At 47.8% G+C, this 19,815-nt stretch overlaps 1 protein-coding gene across 1 annotated transcript in view; it reads left to right on the top strand.

The window, feature by feature from the left end:
- The first annotated feature begins 3,688 nt into the window (after nucleotides 1–3,688).
- VAV3 (vav guanine nucleotide exchange factor 3) overlaps nucleotides 3,689–19,815 on the top strand; it is a 405,543-nt gene continuing 389,416 nt past the window's right edge. Inside the window, exon 1 of the mRNA XM_075558833.1 lies at nucleotides 3,689–3,892. Coding sequence (XP_075414948.1) covers nucleotides 3,689–3,892 — 204 coding nt within the window. The remainder of the gene's footprint in view (nucleotides 3,893–19,815) is intronic.

Genomic DNA, 19,815 nt, shown 5'->3' with positions numbered 1-19,815 from the left:
GATTGGCAGTTCTAAACCACCAGCAGCGCCACAGGAGAAAGACTGGAATTTCTACTCCCGTAAAGAGTTTCAATCTCAGAAACCCCCAGGGGGTCAAAATGGCTCCATTCCATCGTAGTGAGTTTGGTTGGTTTGGAGGGTCATGGCAGGAGAGGTGGGGCAAGTGGAGGTCAAGAAGAAAATGTTCTAAAACTGACTGTGGCACGTTCAGGGCCATACTACCTTGAACATACCCGATCTTATCTAAAATTGATTACGGTGGTGATTACACCACCCTTTTTAATATGACTAAGCTATTGAAGTATATGGTATGTGATTTACGTGTCAATACAATGGAAAAATCTAGTTTTTTAAAAATAATTTTATTGGGGGCGGCTCATATAACCCTTATCACAATCCATCCATCCATCCGTTGGGTCAAGCACATTTGTACATTTGTTGCCATCATCATTTTCAAAACATTTTCTTTCTACTTGACCCCTTGATATTAGCTTCTCATTTCCCCCCTCCCTCCCTCCTTTATGAGCCCTTGGTAATTTATAAATTATTATTTTTCCATGTCTTACACTGACCGATATCTCTCTTCACCTACTTTTCTGTTGTCCACCTCCCCGGGAAGGGGTTATATGTAGATCATTGTGATCGGTTCCCCTTTTCTCCCCCACCTTCACCTTAACCTCATGCTATGGCTACTCTCACTATTGGTCCTGAGGGGTTTATCAGTCCTGAATTCCCTGTGTTTCCAGCTCTTTTCTGTACCCATGTACATGTTCTGGTCTAGCTGGATTTGTAAGGTAGAATTGGGGTCATGATAGTGGGTGGTGGGGGGAGGAGGCATTAAAGAACTAGAGGAAAGTTGTATGTTTCATCATTGCTGCACTGCACCCTGACTGGCTTGTCTCCTCCCCACAACCCTTCAGTAAGGGGATGTCCAGTTGCCTTCAGATGGCCTTTGGGCTTCTACTCTGCACTCCCCCTCATTTACAATGATATGATTTTGTTGTTCTGGGGTTTTGATGCCTGATGCCTGAAACCTGATCCCATTGACACCTCATAATCACACAGGCCGGTGTGTCTCTTCCATGTGGGCTTTGTTGCTTCTGAGCTAGATGGCCGCTTGTTTATCTTCAAGCCTTTAAGACCCCAGACACTATATCTGATAGCTGGGCATCATCAGCTTTCTTCACCACATTTGCTCATGCACCTGCTTTGTCTTTAGCAATCGTGTGGGGAAGGTGAGCATCATGGTGTGTTAGTCTGGCTAGACTCGAGAAACAAATCCATTGACACATATTTATATAAGGAAGAGGTTTATATACAAGAGCAATTGAACATTGAGAAAACATCCTAGCCCAGTCCAGATCAAGACCACAAGTCTGATACTAGCCCATATATCTGATACCAATCCCTAAAGCCCTCTTCCGACTCACGAGACACACGCAATGATGCCGAATGCTGAAGATCACAGGCCAGTGGGTGGTACAAAGCCCCTGGAAACATCTCAGCGCTGGCAGGGGTCTCTGCATCTGGGTGGGTCCATGTGTCAAGTCAGCAGCTATGTCTCCCAGAGTGTCAGCACCAAGGAGGAAGTACCAGATTTCCCAGAATTCTTAGGAGAAGGTCAAGCCCACACAGAGGCCTCATTGGCTATGATCTGATTGACAAGCTAGACTCCACCCTTACACACATAGTCCTCAAATTGACAAACGAATATATACCTACCACACATGGAATGCCAGTTTAATAGAACACACTGTTCTCACATTGAGGGAGTGCTTGAGTACTTTAATACTGAACCTATAAATTATGTACATAGATCTATTTCCCCATCATACATAAATATATTTACATATGTACATGCCTGTATTTAGACCTCTATAAGTGCCCTTTGCTCCTACCTAGTTCTTTCCTCTATTTCCTTTGACTTTCCTCTTGTCCCACTATCATGTTCAGCCTTCATTTGGATTTCAGTCATTCCTCTCAGTTACATTGCCCTCAATCAAGTCCTAACAGGCCTCCTACACCCTCCTCCCCATAGATTTTAGCTCACTTATTGTTCATTGTCTCTGAGTTTAACCCCCAACTCCTTTCCCCAGCCTCCTCCTCTCCCATATCTTCCTCCTCCAACCATCCGCCCCTGTTGTTTTCTCCTCCAGATTGTTTATCCTGCCTATCTTATCTGTGAGACAATCATAGGTACAAAACAAGACAGAGCACAACAAAGCAACAAAAGAAAAATCAACAAATCAATGACTAAAAAAAAGAACCTATAAATAGTTCAAGGCTTGTTTGTTGACTAAAAATCTACGGGTTCACATGATCCTCTTCTTGGATACAGAGGGTCACCTGGAGTAGGGGCCTATGAGTGTCATCTAGGAATTTTGTTAAAATATAGATGGATTCAGTCTTCCAGGGTGGAAATGCATGTTCTCAGCATAGGATCAAACTTAATGAACCCCTTTGAAGGCCCCAGTTTGCACCATTTTGGCTTTGTAAAGAGGTCCCCAAGAGACTTATTTGTGGAATGCGCTGCCTCAGCTAACACAAGGATGAGGCTATCCCAACTTCTGGGATCTTTCCCCCCAACAATCAGATTGGAGTAGCTGTGGGATGATGCCCTTTGGTCTATAACCAGGTCTCCCTCCAGTCCCTGGCATGGGTGAAGTCTGGCTGCCAGGGCTCCTGGGCACTTTCTCTCCAACAGGCTTCTGTGGGGCCAGACTTGCAGCTGCGAATACTCTGCTAAGCCCATGTGGACAGAACACCATTTCCATGTGAAAAACACCTAGAATCTAAATGGCCAGGGAGGAGGTGGACAGGAGGGGGTGAAGGGATCTTGCAGGAGTCTCCTAAGCCACATTTAAAGTGCAAAAAATGTCTTTACAAGCAGCTAACTTGTGGGAACAGGCTAAGGAATTATCTGTGGAGAGAGAATCTGGGAATGGAACAGGAAGGGCTGATGGCGGGTGAAGATCCTGGAATCTTCTGTACTGTCTAAGTGCCTTAACTCCTCTGGGGAGTCCCAGCACATGAAGTCAAAGGGTCAGTGGAGACCCTTTAAACTACACTCCCTGTTTGGAGGGACCCTCCACGTCTGGAGACCCTCCTCTCTCCTCTCCAGAGCCTGGGAAGCCTCCAGCAGGCAGGAATCTCAGGGAGCCCCAGTCCTGTCAACCACCCCACCTCTCGGGCTCCGGGTGGGCGTTGCCGCCCCGCCCCCTCCCTACCTCGCGTGCAGCCCGCCCCGTCCTCTGCCGGGACCCCGGCCGGTGGCCCCTCGCGCGCGCCCACCCGCGCCTCCGGGGACCCCGCGGCGGCGGCGAGCGCGGCCCGGCGCGCTGGGCATGCTCAGTGGCCGGGCGCCGGCGCGCGAGTCGGAAGCCTGTGGGCGGCTGCCGCCGCGGCGGAACCTGCCGGGGCGCACGGAGGGCGGGAGCGCGCCACTCGGGGCTGCTGCTGCTGCGGCGGCCGGGCCGAGGCGGACTCGGGCCGGGACCGCAGCCGAGCCCCGCGCGGGGCTCTCGAGCTGCCCGGCGGCGCGGCGCCTGCTCGCTCCAGCCCTCGCCGGGAAGGGGCCGGCCGCGGCGGGCCGGCCGGCGGGCGGGCGGCGGCGGGGCGCGGAGGCAGAGCGGCGGCGGCCGCATCCCCGGCGCCCGTCAGGGCTCGGCCGCGTCCGGAGCCGTCGGGCATGGAGCCGTGGAAGCAGTGCGCGCAGTGGCTCATCCACTGCAAGGTGCTGCCCGCCAACCACCGCGTCACCTGGGACTCGGCGCAGGTGTTCGACCTGGCGCAGACCCTCCGCGACGGGGTCCTGCTGTGCCAGCTGCTCAACAACCTCCGGCCGCACGCCCTCAACCTCAAGGAGATCAACCTGCGGCCGCAGATGTCCCAGGTACGGCGCCCCGGCCCGGCCCGCGCCCCGCGCCGAGCCGGCTAATTTCTTTGTGTAAATGCAAACGTCCAGGTGCGCTCGGGGCGCCGCCGCCCCGCCCAGGGCTCGGGGTCCGCGGTCGCTGGAGGCGGTTCCGCAGGGCGGCGGAATGGTCCCGCCTGGCGTCCCGAGACTCGCCGTGAAGCCCCGGGAAGAAGTGGTCCCTGCGCGCCGTTTGCAGCCGTTTGTTTGGAGAGGTGGGGGGGGGGGGAGCTGTCTGGACGGCGACAGGGGTCTTTGATCAGCTCTTTTACAATAAGGACCAAGGGGGCCGACCGGAGACTCTGGGATGGGTCTGCCAGTCGCCTGTTCCTGGCTTTGCGTCTGGTCCCCATGTTTTTTATGAAAGAGGAACCCCGACAACCAAGGACTCTAGGAAGTGGAGGGCGTTCCGGGTACCGTTATACCGAGGGGAGTGACCCGGGTCAAAGGGCAGGGCAAGGGAGCAGGACCCAGTGGCTGCCCTCGGAGGCCCCCGGAGCTGGTCGCCTGCTGGCAGGGAGCTGTTGGTGTTGTGGACCCTGTGAGAAGGAGCGACCCAGCCTCCCAGTGAGCACAGGAAGCCAGAAGTGCAGCTCGGCCCCCCTTGCCTTCATTGGGGCTCAGGGTTCCGGTGGCTGGCGAGGTGCACTCCTGGCCTTTGTGGCTTGAGGCTGGCGGGTGACTGCCGCTGCACCCCAGGGGCTGCAGGGGTGTACGCGGGGACCTGTCCGTGCACCCTCCAGCCGGCTTGATGGCAACATTTCAGTGGGATTGGTTGTTGCTGCTGTCGGAAAGTTTTGTGCAGAAGCTTGTTAAACGCGATTCGGTTTTTCTGTTTCACAATGTAAAGCAAAACAAACAACAAACCCGAATCACGTTGAACGTTGAAAAACGAGAGGAAAGAGTGCTCTCCGTGACACTTTTTTTTAGGACAGCGCCTTTTAAGAAGGAGCTGGCTTTATATGATGGTGAAAAATGATGCATTTAGAGTTAGAGTACCCGCCCTCAACTCTGGTTCATGAAGGTGGGGTTACCCCCGGCGCCCCCCTTAACTCATAATCTGCGAACATTCTTTGTCCCTCTGCCTTCAGCCTTATGGGTGGCAGTCACCAAAAGAGGACAGGCTTGTAGGTAGTGAGAGCCATTCATGTTTAAAAGGTCAACTGTCCACTGACGGGTGGACCCTTCAGAGTTTCCCCAGCTCTAGGCACTTGCATTGCCTGACAAGCTGCTGTCCTGAGCAGGGCTCCTTCCTCAGGGCGGCCCTCCAGCCCTCCAGCTCTCCAGTTGGCACCCTGGCTTATGGCCCCAGGAGACAGTGTGGGCCAAGGTGCCCTGGTCCACCAGGGAGGAGGAATGTGCGGTGTGCATTTCCTGAAGCCCTGGCTTCCTGAGGCCCTTGGGCATAAATTGCTCAAAGTAATCAAAATTTCCAGATGACTGGGGGCTTCCCATTTTTAAGCCTCGAAATGTTATTTGGGTGTTCAAAGTGGCTGAAAGTCTTTTCAAGTGTGTTATGCTTGTCTTCCCTCAGACCGTAGGAGATGTTATTGAATCGTCTCAATGATGAGGGATGGTTTTCAAAAGCATTGTTACTGAACATTGAACCCGTACAGTGTTATGAGAGCTCTGCCCTGTGCTAGGGGCACTACAGCGGAGACGTGATCCCCACAGTCAAGGAGTTAGCACACGGTGCACTTAGAGAAACTACCAGATCATAATGAGGTAAATATGACAGCTAAATGGCCTTCCTTAGGCTGTGGAGTTCTCAACGCCACTTAACCTGGAGCTCTTGGATTCCAAGTTCAGTGCAGCTTCCACAGTCAGTGACCCTTGAGGAAAGGTGACTCCTGAAAGTGGGTTTTGGAAGGATGCTACCAGAAGATAGGGATGTCGAAGTTTGACTGGCTCTTAGCCACTTTGCAATAGCTGAGTGCTGCCGGCCAAATGAGTGCTTGTCACTGTACATACTGTGATTGAAGGAGACTTGTGAAATGGTTTCATGAAACAAGCTGACATATTTAGCATGCCTGTTGTGCCTAGCAAGTAATAACTTATTAGCAAAATTAAAACACTTTCCCTCCGCTATTGTCCCTTTAAAAGTAATAGGTTACAAACTGTAAAACAGTTGCAAAGGGCTACAAGTTCGTTGGGGCTGACATCCCTCTTTCTCCAAGTACACATGAGTCTTTCTAGTGAAAGTCTCTGGTTGTGGGACTCCTGCCTCACCGGCTCCATTCACACCACACACTGGAGTTCCCAGGACCCACTGAGGCCCAGGAAACTTCCAGTTGGGTTTGCTCTTCTGACACTAGAGATGTATTGATTGGCCCTTCTGGCTTTCTGCCCTAGGAACCCTTCTGCCCTCCTGACTTGGGTTCTGTTGATGCTTTTAACTTGATATAGACAATCTTCACACAGCACGCAAGTCCATAGGGCAGGCAATAGTGGGACACGCTGGCTGCAGAGTTCTGTGGTATTTTGAGACCATTATGAGCAGACACTGACAAGGGGGAGGTTCTTTTTTGATATTTTGCTTATTGCTTGTTTCCTTTTCCTTTTTTAAGGAAAACTCCAGAACCAATCCAAACTCACTGCTACTGACTCGTAGTAACCCAGTAGAACAGGAAAGATCTGCTCATGTAGGTTTCTGAGACCGTGAATCTTTATGGGAGTAGAAAACCACATCTCTTACCTACATAACACCTGGTGGTCTTGAACTGCATATCTTGTGGTTACCAGGGCAATGTGTAACCCACTATGTCACCAGGGCTCCTTTTTTCCCCTCTTATGGAGAGCATTTGTCGTCAAGGGAAGGAAACCCGGTGACACAGTGGCCAGGCACTGTGCCGTTCATCCGAAGGCTGCAGTTTGAACCCACCAGGGGCTCCCTGGGAGAAGGATGTGGCAGGTTGCTTCCATAAAGACTTCGAGTCAGAAAGGACTCCACGGCAGCCAGTTTGTTTAATCCCTGTCCTGTTCGGCCTCCAGACTCAGGAGAGACTTGACAGGTAGTGGTCTCATCTTCAAGCAGGAGTGGAATATTCTTCTGTTCTCTCTCTCTATTCGTTAACCCCCTGCCTTGTTTTTTACATTGAAAGAGTAAGATACACTTCTCCACGTACACTGACTGCTCAGTTATAAGCTTGTATCTTAAGGTACTTGATTATGTTTCATAAATAAAATTTATAAGGATCCTGATTCTTCTTGTAGACTGTAGATATCAGCCTCTTTTTAGTCTTGGCATCTGGGTAAGAGGATCATCTTTACCAGTTAAAAAATTAGCACATGTCCAGTGATAGAGCTTTTTAGCCCTTTAAAAGAGTATTATTCTAAAGCCTCACATAGATTCAATTTGCTTTTATGTATAGTAGTGAAAGGACTAAACTTGAACCACATTTACACATTTTTTTCATGTTGATTTATTATTATTATTTTTAATTTTAACAATTTATTAGGGGCTCATACAATTCTTATCACAGTTCATACATATACATACATCAATTGTATAAAGCACATCTGTACAGTCCCTGCCCTAATCATTTTTTTCTCCTCTTTTCTTTTTTTACATTTTATTAGGGACCCATACAACTCTTATCACCATCCATACATATACATACATCAATTGTATAAAGCACATCCATACATTCCCTGCCCCAATCATTCTCAAAGCATTTGCTCTCCACTTAAGCCCCTTGCATCAGGTCCTCTTTTTTTTTTCCCCTCCTTCCCCTTTCCCCGCTCCCTCATGTGCCCTTGGTAATTTATACCTCGTTATTTTGTCATATCTTGCCCTATCCGGAATCTCCCTTCCCCCCTTCTCTGCTGTCCCTCTCCCAGGGAAGAGGTCACATGTGGATCCTTGCAATCAGTTCCCCCCTTCCAACCCACTCACCCTCCACTCTCCCAGCATCGTCCCTCACACCCTTGGTCCTGAAGGTATCATCCACCCTGGATTCCCTGTACCTCCAGCCCTCATATGCACCAGTGTACAGCCTCTGTCCTATCCAGGCGTGCAAGGTAGAATTCGGATCATGGTAGTTGGGGGGAGGAAGCATCCAGGATCTGGGGGAAAGCTGTGTTCCCCATCGGTACTACCTCGCACCCTAATTAACCCATCTCCTCTCCTAAACGCCTCTATGAGGGGCTCTCCATTGGCCGACACTTGGGCCTTGGGTCTCCACTCTGCACTTCCCCCTTCATTTAATATGGTATACATATACATATACACACACTTATATCGTTGTTGTTTTTTTTGCATGATGCCTTCCTTATACCTGGTCCCTTGGCACCTCGTGATCGCACTGGCCGGTGTGCTTCTTCCATGTGGGCTTTTTTGCTTCTGAGCTAGATGGCCGCTTGTTCACCTTCAAGCCTTTAAGACCCCAGACACTATCTCTTTTGATAGCCGGGCACCATCAGCTTTCTTCACCACATTTGCTTATGCACCCATTTGTCTTCAGCGATCCTATCATGGAGGTGTGCCACATACACATTTAACACACTGTTTCTATTATTAAGAACAAGGTTAAGCACAATCCAGATCGTCAGTCAGAGTAGAGAATTTTGTTGTTTGGCTGTGTTAGGCAAGCAACCCTGGTGGTGAAATGCTCAGCTGTTAAATGGAAGGTCAGCGGTTTGAACCCAGGAGCTGCTTCATGGGAGCGAGATGTAGCAACCTGCTTCTGTAAAGATGGCAGCCTTGGAAACCCTGTGGGGTATTTCTGCTCTGCCCTGTAGGTCATGAAATTGGCCATGGCAATGGGATAATAGGCCTATGTTAACCAAGCATATTTTTCTTTCAAAACAATATTCTAGGCAGGTGTAAAGCATGCGAATGGTTCTGGAAGGGTCTGCTTGTAATTGTAGAACTGGGGTATGTGGGGTGGGGAACATCGTGGAAGGGTGTGAGTTACGGGTTATGCCCCCTTTATCAGTTAAAGAGTTATCATGTGCTTATATATCTGCCATGGATAAGTTTAGGTTTATTATTTTTAATTTATATAATGTCCAAAGATGGAAATAGTACATTTAATAAGTTGATAATCAGTACACATGATATTTGATTGTCAGGCTTCAAGGATCCATTCAACAGATATTTAACTCCTACTATATGTTATGACATACTATCTTCAAACATTGGATGGAGTATTAAATCACCAAAGCCTCTGCCTTCTTCAGGTTTAATTCTGGTGGGGAGAGATAATAAAGACAATGATTGTATACATAGTCTGATGTGCTATGGAGTGACTTGAAGCAGGATTTGAAAGGTACTAAAGAGAAATGTCCGCACCCCTCTCCAGAGAGTGGTCCAGGAAGGCATCTTTGAAGAGGGGGCGCTTTTGCAGAGAGCAGAAGAGAATGAGGGAACAAGGAGACGTGGGTGTCTGGGAGAAGAGTATCCTAGGCAGAAGGAATACCAATGCTGAGTATACTAGAGGAGCAGTAAATTGGGCAGAAGAGGAGTGAATGCAGGAGAGACTGGTAGCATGGAGTCAGAAGGAACCTGGGAAGCAGCTTATTAGGACTTTTTTTGGTGGGGGGGCATTATAAGGGTGTTGACTTTCCCTCTTCAATGAAATGGGAGGCTAGTGGAAGGTTTGAATGAAGGACTGATGTGACCTGGCTTACCATTCCAACAGGGTCCCCCAGGCTACTTTATAAACTACAAGGCTACAAGAAGTAGGAAGGCTCAAATGCAGTCAGTTAGGCAAGAGATGATGTAACCGGTGACTGCCGGTAGACGGTGAGAAATTCTCGGACAATGGATATGTTTAGAAGGGGTGCTCCCAAAGACCTAAACCCATTACTTTTGAGCTGCTTCTGACAGGAGTCGATAGATGGGATCTGATGGGAGGTATGGGAAGAAGGACCGGGGTGAAACTCCCTCATGGACTTAGAGCCACAGACACTGGAATAGTGGCACCGTCACTGACTGAGCTGGAGAAGATGGAAAGGAGAAGATGTTGGGATGTGTTTGTGGGTATGGAGAGAGGGGAAGAACATCTTTTATATGGTCCAGGGCCTCCTGGGGTCAATGAGATGGTTTTAGTGGGCCTACCAGGTCAAAGTTCTTTTTATAATACTATCATTGAGGTGGCATTTGTCCTTTGTAGTCTCATTCCCCACACTGTACAATGGACTTTCCCAAAGGCTGCATGCTGCTGCTCATGTCACTGTTGTGATCTCACTGGAATGTGCATGACCATGTTTTAAAGGTTTCTCCACTGTAAACGTGAATATGGTGAATATTGTTAAATTCGACCTGCATAAACAAAGGGTTGCCATCAGGGATCCTCAATAACATTTGAAGACCATAAAGCGGTCCTAAGGATGAGAGGGTCAACTCTGGACTCCTCTAGATATCTGTCGGGTACCTCTTCCTCTGTCCTCGAGCCTCCACACTTCTCAGCTGATGACTTTGCTGTTCCACGGAGAACACGCAAAACCAGAGGGAAAGCTTTCTCAAGCTCCCACCTTCTGACATCTGTGCAGGAGAGGCTGCCTTCTCTGCTGGGTGGATGTAGTTTCAAAGCCATGCCCCCTCCCAGCACTCCAGCAAAGTCTCATTCCTTCTTCAGCTTTTCTCTCCACAATTTTCTGTTTCATCACTTTGGCCGGCTCTCCTGGATCTTTCCCACCTGTAATCACATATGCTGTTTTTTCTCTCATCTGATTCAGCATATAGTTTTGAGGTGGCCACAAGACATGCTCGCAAATATCAGTGTTATAGTGAGTGACTAGAATCACTAGTTCGATGTAAGGCACTGAGGCAAGTGGGCAACTTCCTTTTAATGCTTACTAATTCCCAGTGGGCGATAGGATCAGATTCAATTTCCTCACCAAGTTAGGACACGTGATCGGATCCTGCTTCATCTCTCATAGATCCCTGTCACTCAATGATGCTGACCGTCTGTGGCTTCTTGAATGGACTGTGCTGTTAGATGTCCCTGTGCTGTTACATTTGTCCCTTTCTTTGCATGAAACTTCGTTCACATGGTCAGCACAAAGGTTGGATTCAAGAACACCCTCTTCAGTCAAATCTTCCCTGACTGCTCTCCTGGGTCTGGCACCATACTTTGAAGTCCAAGCAAACCATCATGCACCTTGCTCTGTTTTGCAACTTAATTTAATTTTTGCTTATTCATTTTTATTAGAAAGTGATACAGATACTCATATATAATAAATCCCAAACTAAACTCATTGTCATGAGTGGATTTTGCCTCATAACAACCCTGTAAGACACAGAGCTGTCCATGTGAATTTCTGAGACTAAATCTTTACAGGAATAGAAATCCTCATTTTTTCTTCTTTTGAGCGGCTAATGGCTTTGAACTGTTGACTGTGGTCAGCAGCCCAGTGGATAATCCACTATATCACTTGCCTCCTTCATTTATAATACTCAGCTCACTGCCAACAAGTCAATTCTAGCTCATAGCAACCTCATAGGACAGGGTAAAACTGTGCTGTGCGCTTCTGAGACCATAACCCTTTAGTGGGAGTAGAAAGGCTCAGCTCTCTCCCCTGGAACTAGCTGGTGCTTCAATCGGCTGACGTTGCAGTTAGCCACTCCATGAGCAGCCACTGCACCACCAGGGATGACTGATTACAATTGGGAACTTTCTGCTTACTGTCTTTGAAACAGTTTAGGAGACGTACCTAACACTGTCATTTATGCATACACTCATGTACATGTACACATAGACTTCTTCATTTCCGTGCTTATACTAAGAATCAGTAATTCCACCCCTTATCAGATGCAGACTTCACAGAGTGGCCGAACCAGCCTCTCTCAGCTTCCTGATTTTCAGAATAGGGATTAGAAAAGAGCCAATATCATAGGTGGCTGGGCTGTTCGGCGCCGTCTAGTCGATTTCAACTCATAGTGCTCCTTGATGCTGCCTTAGAACTGCCCGGTAGGGTGTCGAGGCTGTTAGCTCTCCAGGAGCAGATTTGAAGGGTTGTTTTGTGGACTAAATACATGAATTAGCTCTGTGGCTGGCACATACGAATGCAAAATAAATGTTGGCTAATTTTATGAGGCTGTCCTAAGAACACTTTCATGTATCTGCTTATTCGGCTGTGATACACAGGAGCCTCTCTGAGCCCGAAAGATGGTCAACAATTTTTACTAACAAGGAGCTGCTGCTGGAGCCAAGCATAGAGAGTTGACTTGCTTGAGAATGAAGCCCTAATTTCTTTGTCAAATTCCTATGAGTTTAGCTTGGCCTTTCTACACTTCCTTGTTTTTCTTAAATAAGCTTTTGGCACATTGTATTGTGTTTTCAGGGGTCAACACGGACTCCATCTTCTGGTTCTATAACATTGTGCTTATTTATTAGTTTAATGACTCTTGAATTGTCTTGAATTTTGGAGAAGAGATTCACATTGAAAGTGAGCCAAGTGTAAGTAAATATATCCAGTGTTTATAAAAACATACATGAATACGTAGAAGGATGGTTTCTAAAGAGCAGCTTCACAGTTTGAGAGTCACTCAAGGATATGGAGCTATTCACACCGAGATGCGGCAGCCCTGGTTACACGGTGGCTAAGCACTTGCCATTACCGAAAAGGTCAGCACGTGGAGGCCTGCCCTGCAAGAGAAAGCTGTGACAGCTGGCTTCTGTCAAGATCACTCCAAAGGGAACGCATTGGCATCGCGTTGATGCTGGCTCATAGTGTTCCTCTGTGCCAGGGTAGATCCACCTCTGTGGGCTTCTAAAACTAGTAACTCTTTACAGGAGTAGGAAGTCCCTCTTGCTCCCACAGACTGTGTGGTGCTTTCAAAGTGCTGGCATTGCGGATTTCAGCCCCCGTGTGTAACCACTACGCCACCTCTATGGTCCCATCAGGTTTTCAAGACCGTAATCTTTACAGAAGCAGTGATACATCTGTCCTGAGTAGCTGCTGGGTTTGAACTATTGATCTTTTGGTTAGCATCCAAGCCCTTAACCACTGTACCACTAGGGCGCCACACAGACTCACGATGAGTCAGAATGGACTTGATGGGAGTGGATTTAAAGCCGAGAAATGCGACCAGTGACATTTAAAGTGAACCGAGTTCCCATCAGCAAGGCTACGTGCACATCAGCCAGTGCACAGCAAAGAGTTCATTTTGGTATTGTTAGCAGCAGTGTGGTTTCCTCCTGCATTGCTCTCCTGAGCTGTTCCCGTGGAGAAATGCTTCTGACAGGCTTTGTGGAGATTGTTAGTGTGGGCACCTCTTACTAATCTGACATTGCGTTGTACTTCTGGTTTGGGATATTGAGTTTATCAGCTGGGTGGCTTTATACACATGTATCACAGCGGGAAGGGGAGCAGACCTTTGACACACAAGGAAGTAAAAGCAGAGAAACCAAGGAAAGTTAATGAGTGAAATGGAGAGCGATGTAGCTGGCCCTTCCTTGCCTTTATGACTGTGTCCTGTAACAGCTGACACGGGGTTGCATGCTCCACTCTGGAGCTGTCAGAATGCCTACATGTCCCTGAGATGCAGGGACACCATTGTTATAAATGGCATGCTTTGAAATGGGACACTTCCCCCCTGTTTTATAACCATTCCTCCTGTAAATGCACAGGCCCCTATTATTAGCTGCTGCTTAGATATCTTTATGTCCCACTTTCGCCCTCCCTGCTTACATAGACCCTGTGTGATATTAAGGCCAGCCACAAGCTTATATTCTGCCTTTCCTTGGCATTTGATGGGCAGAACCAGGAAGAGCCAGAGAAGTAGCTGCTTCTGATTTCTGTTGAAAATTGGGTTCGGGTTGTATTTTGTGCTGCGATCTGAATGAGCTTACAAAATATGTGTTGGAAGATGGCGTAGTCAGCTCTTGAGTTGCTTGCTTAACCGGAAGCTGGCAGCACATGCAGCTCACATGGGAGTTCTCAAAAGGGTCAATTAATATGGGATATTTGATGATACACTTGATACGTACCTTCCATGATTTTCAAAGTGCCTGCCTTAAAATAGAACTGTAACAGCTGGCCTGAATAATAAGCATCGTGCTTTTTCTCTGCCACGAATATCAGGAGCCTTTCCCCAAGAGAGTGAGGCAGCACGGCTCAGTGGAAAGCATCCAGGCTAGGAGTCAGGAGACCTGGGTTCTGATCCCACTGCTGCCTCGGAGAGGCTGGGCAGCCTTGGCAGGCACAGGCCAGCTGGCTTCCGTGTGTGCAGCACATACCGTGCATCTATTTTCTCTTAACAAGTAGAAGGTTTGTGGCAACCGTGCATCAAACCAATGTCTCACCACGTTTTTCCCCTAATGTGCTCACTCCATGTCTTTGTGACACTTTTGGGTCATTCCCACACTATTTCAAGCTTTTTCGTGTTTCTACCACATACTTAATAGATGAAGTGTCAAGTAAAGCATAGTTTTGATACGCAGCGGGAAACCGAAAACTGCTGGTGACTTGCTTTATTGCAGTGTTTGCTTTATTGTGGTGGCTGGGACGGAATCTGCAGTGGCCCCGAGGGGTGCCTGGGTGGCTGCTTGGTGCCTGTGCCCTGCTCCGTGAAGAGAGGGTACAGAAGCTGTCACACTGTAGGCAAAGACGTGCACGTGCAATAGCATGCTGACGTAGCAGGCACTTTGTGTCTTTTCTTACACCTGCTTAGTTCTCCCGTGGCAGAGGCTCAGGCTGGAGGAAGAGAAAGCGTTGGCACCAAACAGAAATGTGTGAATCCAAGCGCTCCCACTCATCACCTGCCGGGGCCCGGAGTTACTTTCTTGTTGAGTCTGTTTCCACATCCGATTGACCAAGACAGAGGGGAATCTACGTCTCAGGATTGTGGGGGAGAATCTGATGAACAGGCTATTGTTGCTGTTGTAGAATGGATTCTAACTGGGCGCAGACGGGAACTGCTCTGTGGGATTTTCAAGGCCACGGCTTTTGGAAGCAGCTCTCCAGGCAGGCCTGTCTTCCGAGGCACTTTTGGATCGGCTTCGAAGTGCCATCCTTTCAGCTCTTGCTTGATTGGGTTGCCCAGAGGTTCTGCGAAAGAAAATCATGTCCTTAAAATGCGTGATGTGAAGAGAGGTGCCCAGTAAGATTCACTGCCCTCTTCCCCTGCTCCCTCCTTGGTCCTCTTGTCTGTGTGGCAGCAATGCTGAGTTCTTATCACTGCTCTGCAGATGAGGAAATCGAGATGTGCACCAGCGAAGGGACTTTTCTCAAGGTCACCCAGGCAGGAAGAGTTGAAGATAAGGACTTGATTCCCATGCCCCAATGCCAACTTCAGTGAAGTTTTCCATATCTGCTGTCTGTCTCAGTAGGTAGCTATTGAATGATAGAGGGGATACCTGGAAAAATGCAGAGGTGGTGGAGAGCAAGTCACACTCAGCAAATGTAAAAGGACACGTGCTATTTTGCATGGAAATGCACTGTGTTTAAAATAGAAACACCTAAAATAATAAAATTAGCTTTCAGTTACATTAGAGTCCGGTTACCTACTTTGCGGGTTACTTGCGTTTTAGTAATTTCGTAGATCTGCTGCCTTCGCCTTGGTTCCGTGATGATGGGGATTTGTGTGTATGGATGAATGAATGTATGTCTATGTAATGTTGTGATTTGAATGCGTCGGTACAGGGCTGGGCTATGTTGCTTTCTGCTATGGATGAGTTGGAGCAACTAACAATAGCATTCCATGGCGATTCCTTTGGGCTTTGTTGAAGCTTCTGGGCACTGGAAGCTGAGTAAGGCTGCACCCATGATGTTGCTTTCTGAGTGAGGGTACTACAGACTTGCCCTCATAAAACAGGGCAGCGAGGTGGGAGCCCCTGGAATTAGTGTGAGTGGGCATGGCAAATGGTTAGCAATGCTATGTGGGCGGTACTTCTCTGGCTGAATTGCTGATGTGCAAAGGATGGCCCTAAAGCCACCAAGTTTGTGTGTCCCCACAAAGCGTTTTGTGTGCGTGCGAGTGGCTTGAGTCCCTCTCCAGCGTTTGTAGGTGTTTTTCTCGCACTTCCCATGAAGATGAACTACCCCGCGTCTCTCTGCTTTCGGAAGGCTGGGAGAAAAGCTCAACCTTGATCTTGGAGTCTGGCTTCTGCAAGCTCGAGGAAAGAAAGTCGGCCACTGGTTACAAGGCGAGTGCAGAAGTGCACGCAGGTGGGCGAGGGAGCCGGGGCCAGGAAGAGGACAGAGGCCTGAGTGGCTGCAGGAGAGGAAGGAGGCTTTAGCAAGAAAGCTGAATGGGCAGAGTGTGTGCACGATGAAGTGTGTGCCAAGACGTTCAGACCTCGGCGGTTCCCCTCCCCAGCAAGGCAGCTATTCGGAGCAGTGATGACATAGCCTCAGTGACATTCGTCCTGGCAGAGGACTGTGCTGCTTGCATTTGGTTGCGATAACATTTAAATATATACCTTGAGTGCCTGGCTGGATCCTCAGGTGATGGCCTGTTGGAGTACCCTGAACGGCGAGGGATGAGGGACCACCCTGCCTGACCGACCCCTCAGGTTCTGAAAGGTGGAAGGAAGCCTGCTCTTTCTCTCTCATGTCCTCACACTTAACTGCTCCACCTTTCAGCTCCCTGTGCTTGAGGTGACTGCTGTCTCCCTGCCCTCTCTGGTCCATCCTCCTTGGCGGCACACACCCAAGTCTTATCTGAATGCATTGTCAGTCTTTTAACTTGCATCTAAGTCCCCTTCACCTTTGGGGCCACTATCTGAGCAGTTACCCACCCCTGACATACTCACCTCCACAGGCTTCTCTGCTCTGGTGATTGGGCTGCCGACAGGTGCTGACAAAGACTGAGAAGCCAGGTGCACCTGGCTCTCCACCTGTTATTACTGCTCACCTCCACTGCCACTCAGTATGGCTTTCTCCCCTCTATGCGATGTCTCACAGTGCACCCTGTGGATTCCCTCTCATTTCCTCAGTCTGCTGCCCACAGCCCAGGCACCCTACACCCCATCATTCCCACTCAGGCAAAAAGAAACAACCCCCCCCCCCGCGGGGTCAGGTTGATTCAGACTCAGATCAACCCTGGAGGACAGAGTAGAATTGCTCCTCACCACCCGCACCAGGCAAAGCACCACCCAACAAAGAAACAAGCTCACTGTCCTGGAGTCTGCTCTGAAATTTGACTTCTCTCAGCCCCCTCTGCAGCTTCCCGTGAGGGTGGCAGTGGTATCTCTTCCAAACTTTGCATACTCACTTGTTCTCTGTTCCCGCAAGAGAGTTTGGGTTATTAAAAGAAGTGTTTAATACATTAGAATTCCAGAGAGGGTGCTATGAAGACATTTGACTCTTTGCAATTGGCAGCATACATTAGAGGCACTTTTTGCATGTGTGAGTGGTCCCCAGAGCCCAATGGGTGCGTGAGTGAGCATCCGTGGTGCCCCAGCCACTCGTGAGTCATGCCTTCCAGCCCCCGCGACACTGAGGCTGCCAGCCCTCGCTTGCAGCCAGCTCACAACAGCTGCTTATTTTTGCAAGATTTCTTTCTTTTTGGGTTGTAATATTATCATGCCCTTAGTGCAATTTTCTCATAATTGCATATGCAAATGCCTGGCAGGAAAAGGGAATTTTGCCACTATACAGATTTTTCAAAATATAGATTTTGTAGAAGATTATGAAAGTCCTTGGATATTTATTTTAGAAAAAAGCCTTTTTTTTGACTAAAGTAAAGCTAGGTCACATCCAGCCACAGAAGAAATAGTCAAGTTCAGATTATTTATGATTGCAGAATATTTGAAAAGAGAATCCTGTAGTTGCCCATACACTGTATGTTGGGTCCAGTAGACTCTAGCAAGATCTCATTCGTGAAAGAAGCTGGGATCTGGAGCTCTGGGACTCAGGAGGAGCACTAGTGACACTTCCAAAGACACTCGGGCAGGACAGAACGTGACATATTTGCTATGAACATCAGTTTTATCCCTATAGATTCTAACACAGGAAGCTAAATTCCAGATAATTTATGCAGAGGCTCTGGTAGCTACATCCTTATTGAATTTTATTTTTTAAAAAAAACAACTGGCTCTGTACTCGGGATATTACTCATCTACTTAAAATTTTGTTTGAATTCTGCATCATTTTGAACATATAGTTCTATTTGGTGACCTTCAGTGAAGAGAAAAGGTGAGTGATCTGAGATTCTTCCATGCTCACTTTGGTAAAAGATCTAATTATTTTCTCTGCACGATTACCCCTTCTCTAACGAGAGCAGCTCTTCATCGACGCACGTAAATTCATGTGCTGTCTATCTAGGGGTACCAAGCAGCTTGGACCCCAGACCTAGCTGCCAACTAGTTACAACCCAAGAGATAAAACACATTCATTAAAAAAAAATGACAGGCTAGGGAGACTGACACCAGACTTATAACCAGCACCTACACTTTTTTATTATGAACATGTCAATACTATCCAGAGCAATCAATCAATATAATTTAATTCCAATCCAAACTCTAGTCATTCTTCAAAGAAATGGAAAAATGAGTCACCAGCTTTATGGGGAAAGGAAAGAAACCCAGGATGAGCAGAGCACTACTACAAAGAACAAAGAAGGAGACCTCCACGCCCTGATTTCAAAACCTATTACATAGCCAAGGTGGTCAAATAGCTTGATATTGGTACAGTGATAGACATGTAAACCAATGGCACAGAATAGAGAACCCAGAAACAATCCATGTACCTAAAGAAAACGGATTTCTGATAAAGGGCTAAAACACATTACACGAGGAAGATATAGTCTCTTCAACAAATGGTGCTGGCAGAACTGGATCTCCATGTACAGAAGAATGAAACAGGACCCATACCTTGTTCCGTGTTCAAAAATGAGTGAAAGACGGGTAGAAGATCTGAAGGTAGTCCCTAGCACCATGAAGGTCACCCGTGAAAACACAGGGGCAAACTTGTGGGCCTTCGTATATTCCTTATTCTCTCTCACTAGTGTTTTCTTTCTGAATTCAGTGTTTGGAAAGAATTTAAAATGAGCACACTTTAAGTTCCTCAAACTGTCATTTTTACGTGATGGAAATCCAAGAGCACAGAATTCTTCAGGGAAGGTTTAGAGAGATAGAAACACCTTCTGGAGTATGTAGACCTGGATATAGGATACTGAGAAACAGCTTCATATTTTTACATTTTTATTTAATAAAGGTTTCTATGATTTTGTAGCAAACCTTTACATTAGACCGGGTTGGCTAGAGAAACAGATCCAGTGACACCAATGTGTGTAAGAGAGAGCTTTATATCAAAGAGCAATTGTATATTGAGAAAACATCCCAGGCCAGTCCAGATCACGTCCATATGTCCGATACTAGTCCATAAATTATTCTTCAGACTCACGCACACATGCAACAAAGCTGAATGCAGGAAGATTCCAGATTGCTGGGTGAAAAGTCTTGTGGATCCAGAGGCGGTGGCAGCATCTCAGCACTGGCTCAGGTCTCTCCACATGGCTCCTCCAGCTCTCCGAGTGTGGCTCCTCACAGCAGGAAGGTGAAGCAGGGACCTGTTCCTCTCGGGTCTCAGCAAGTCTCCACGGGGTTGTCAACAGGAAGACGAAGACAAAGCTAAAGGAAATTCCCAGACTCCTCATGAGAAGGCCATGCTTACAAGGAGGTATCATCAGGCTGTGACCTGATTGTCAGACTAGGCTCCACCCCTTTACTCTTATTACCCTCAAGTTGACACGAGATAATGTCACTACCACATACTTTATCCTTGTATCTGGAAAGAACATGGACTCCAATCCCACTAGTTGGGTGACTGGGCAAGTCCATTTTTTCGTGTTTGTGAAATAATCTGTGCTTCACAGCTAAGAACAAGAGAACTAAGAAGGGCAATCACTAATCAGGAACAGGTTGTTATATACTATTGTGTCAGTTTCAACTTAGAGCTACCCCATCATGACAACAGTTGTTGTGTTTGAGCCCATTGTTGAAGACCCT

The sequence above is a fragment of the Tenrec ecaudatus genome, chromosome 1, assembly GCF_050624435.1.
Source record: "Tenrec ecaudatus isolate mTenEca1 chromosome 1, mTenEca1.hap1, whole genome shotgun sequence".
NCBI lineage: Eukaryota > Metazoa > Chordata > Mammalia > Afrosoricida > Tenrecidae > Tenrec > Tenrec ecaudatus.
Note: the sequence above shows the minus strand (reverse complement) of the source record. Positions and strands in the feature narration are given on the sequence as shown.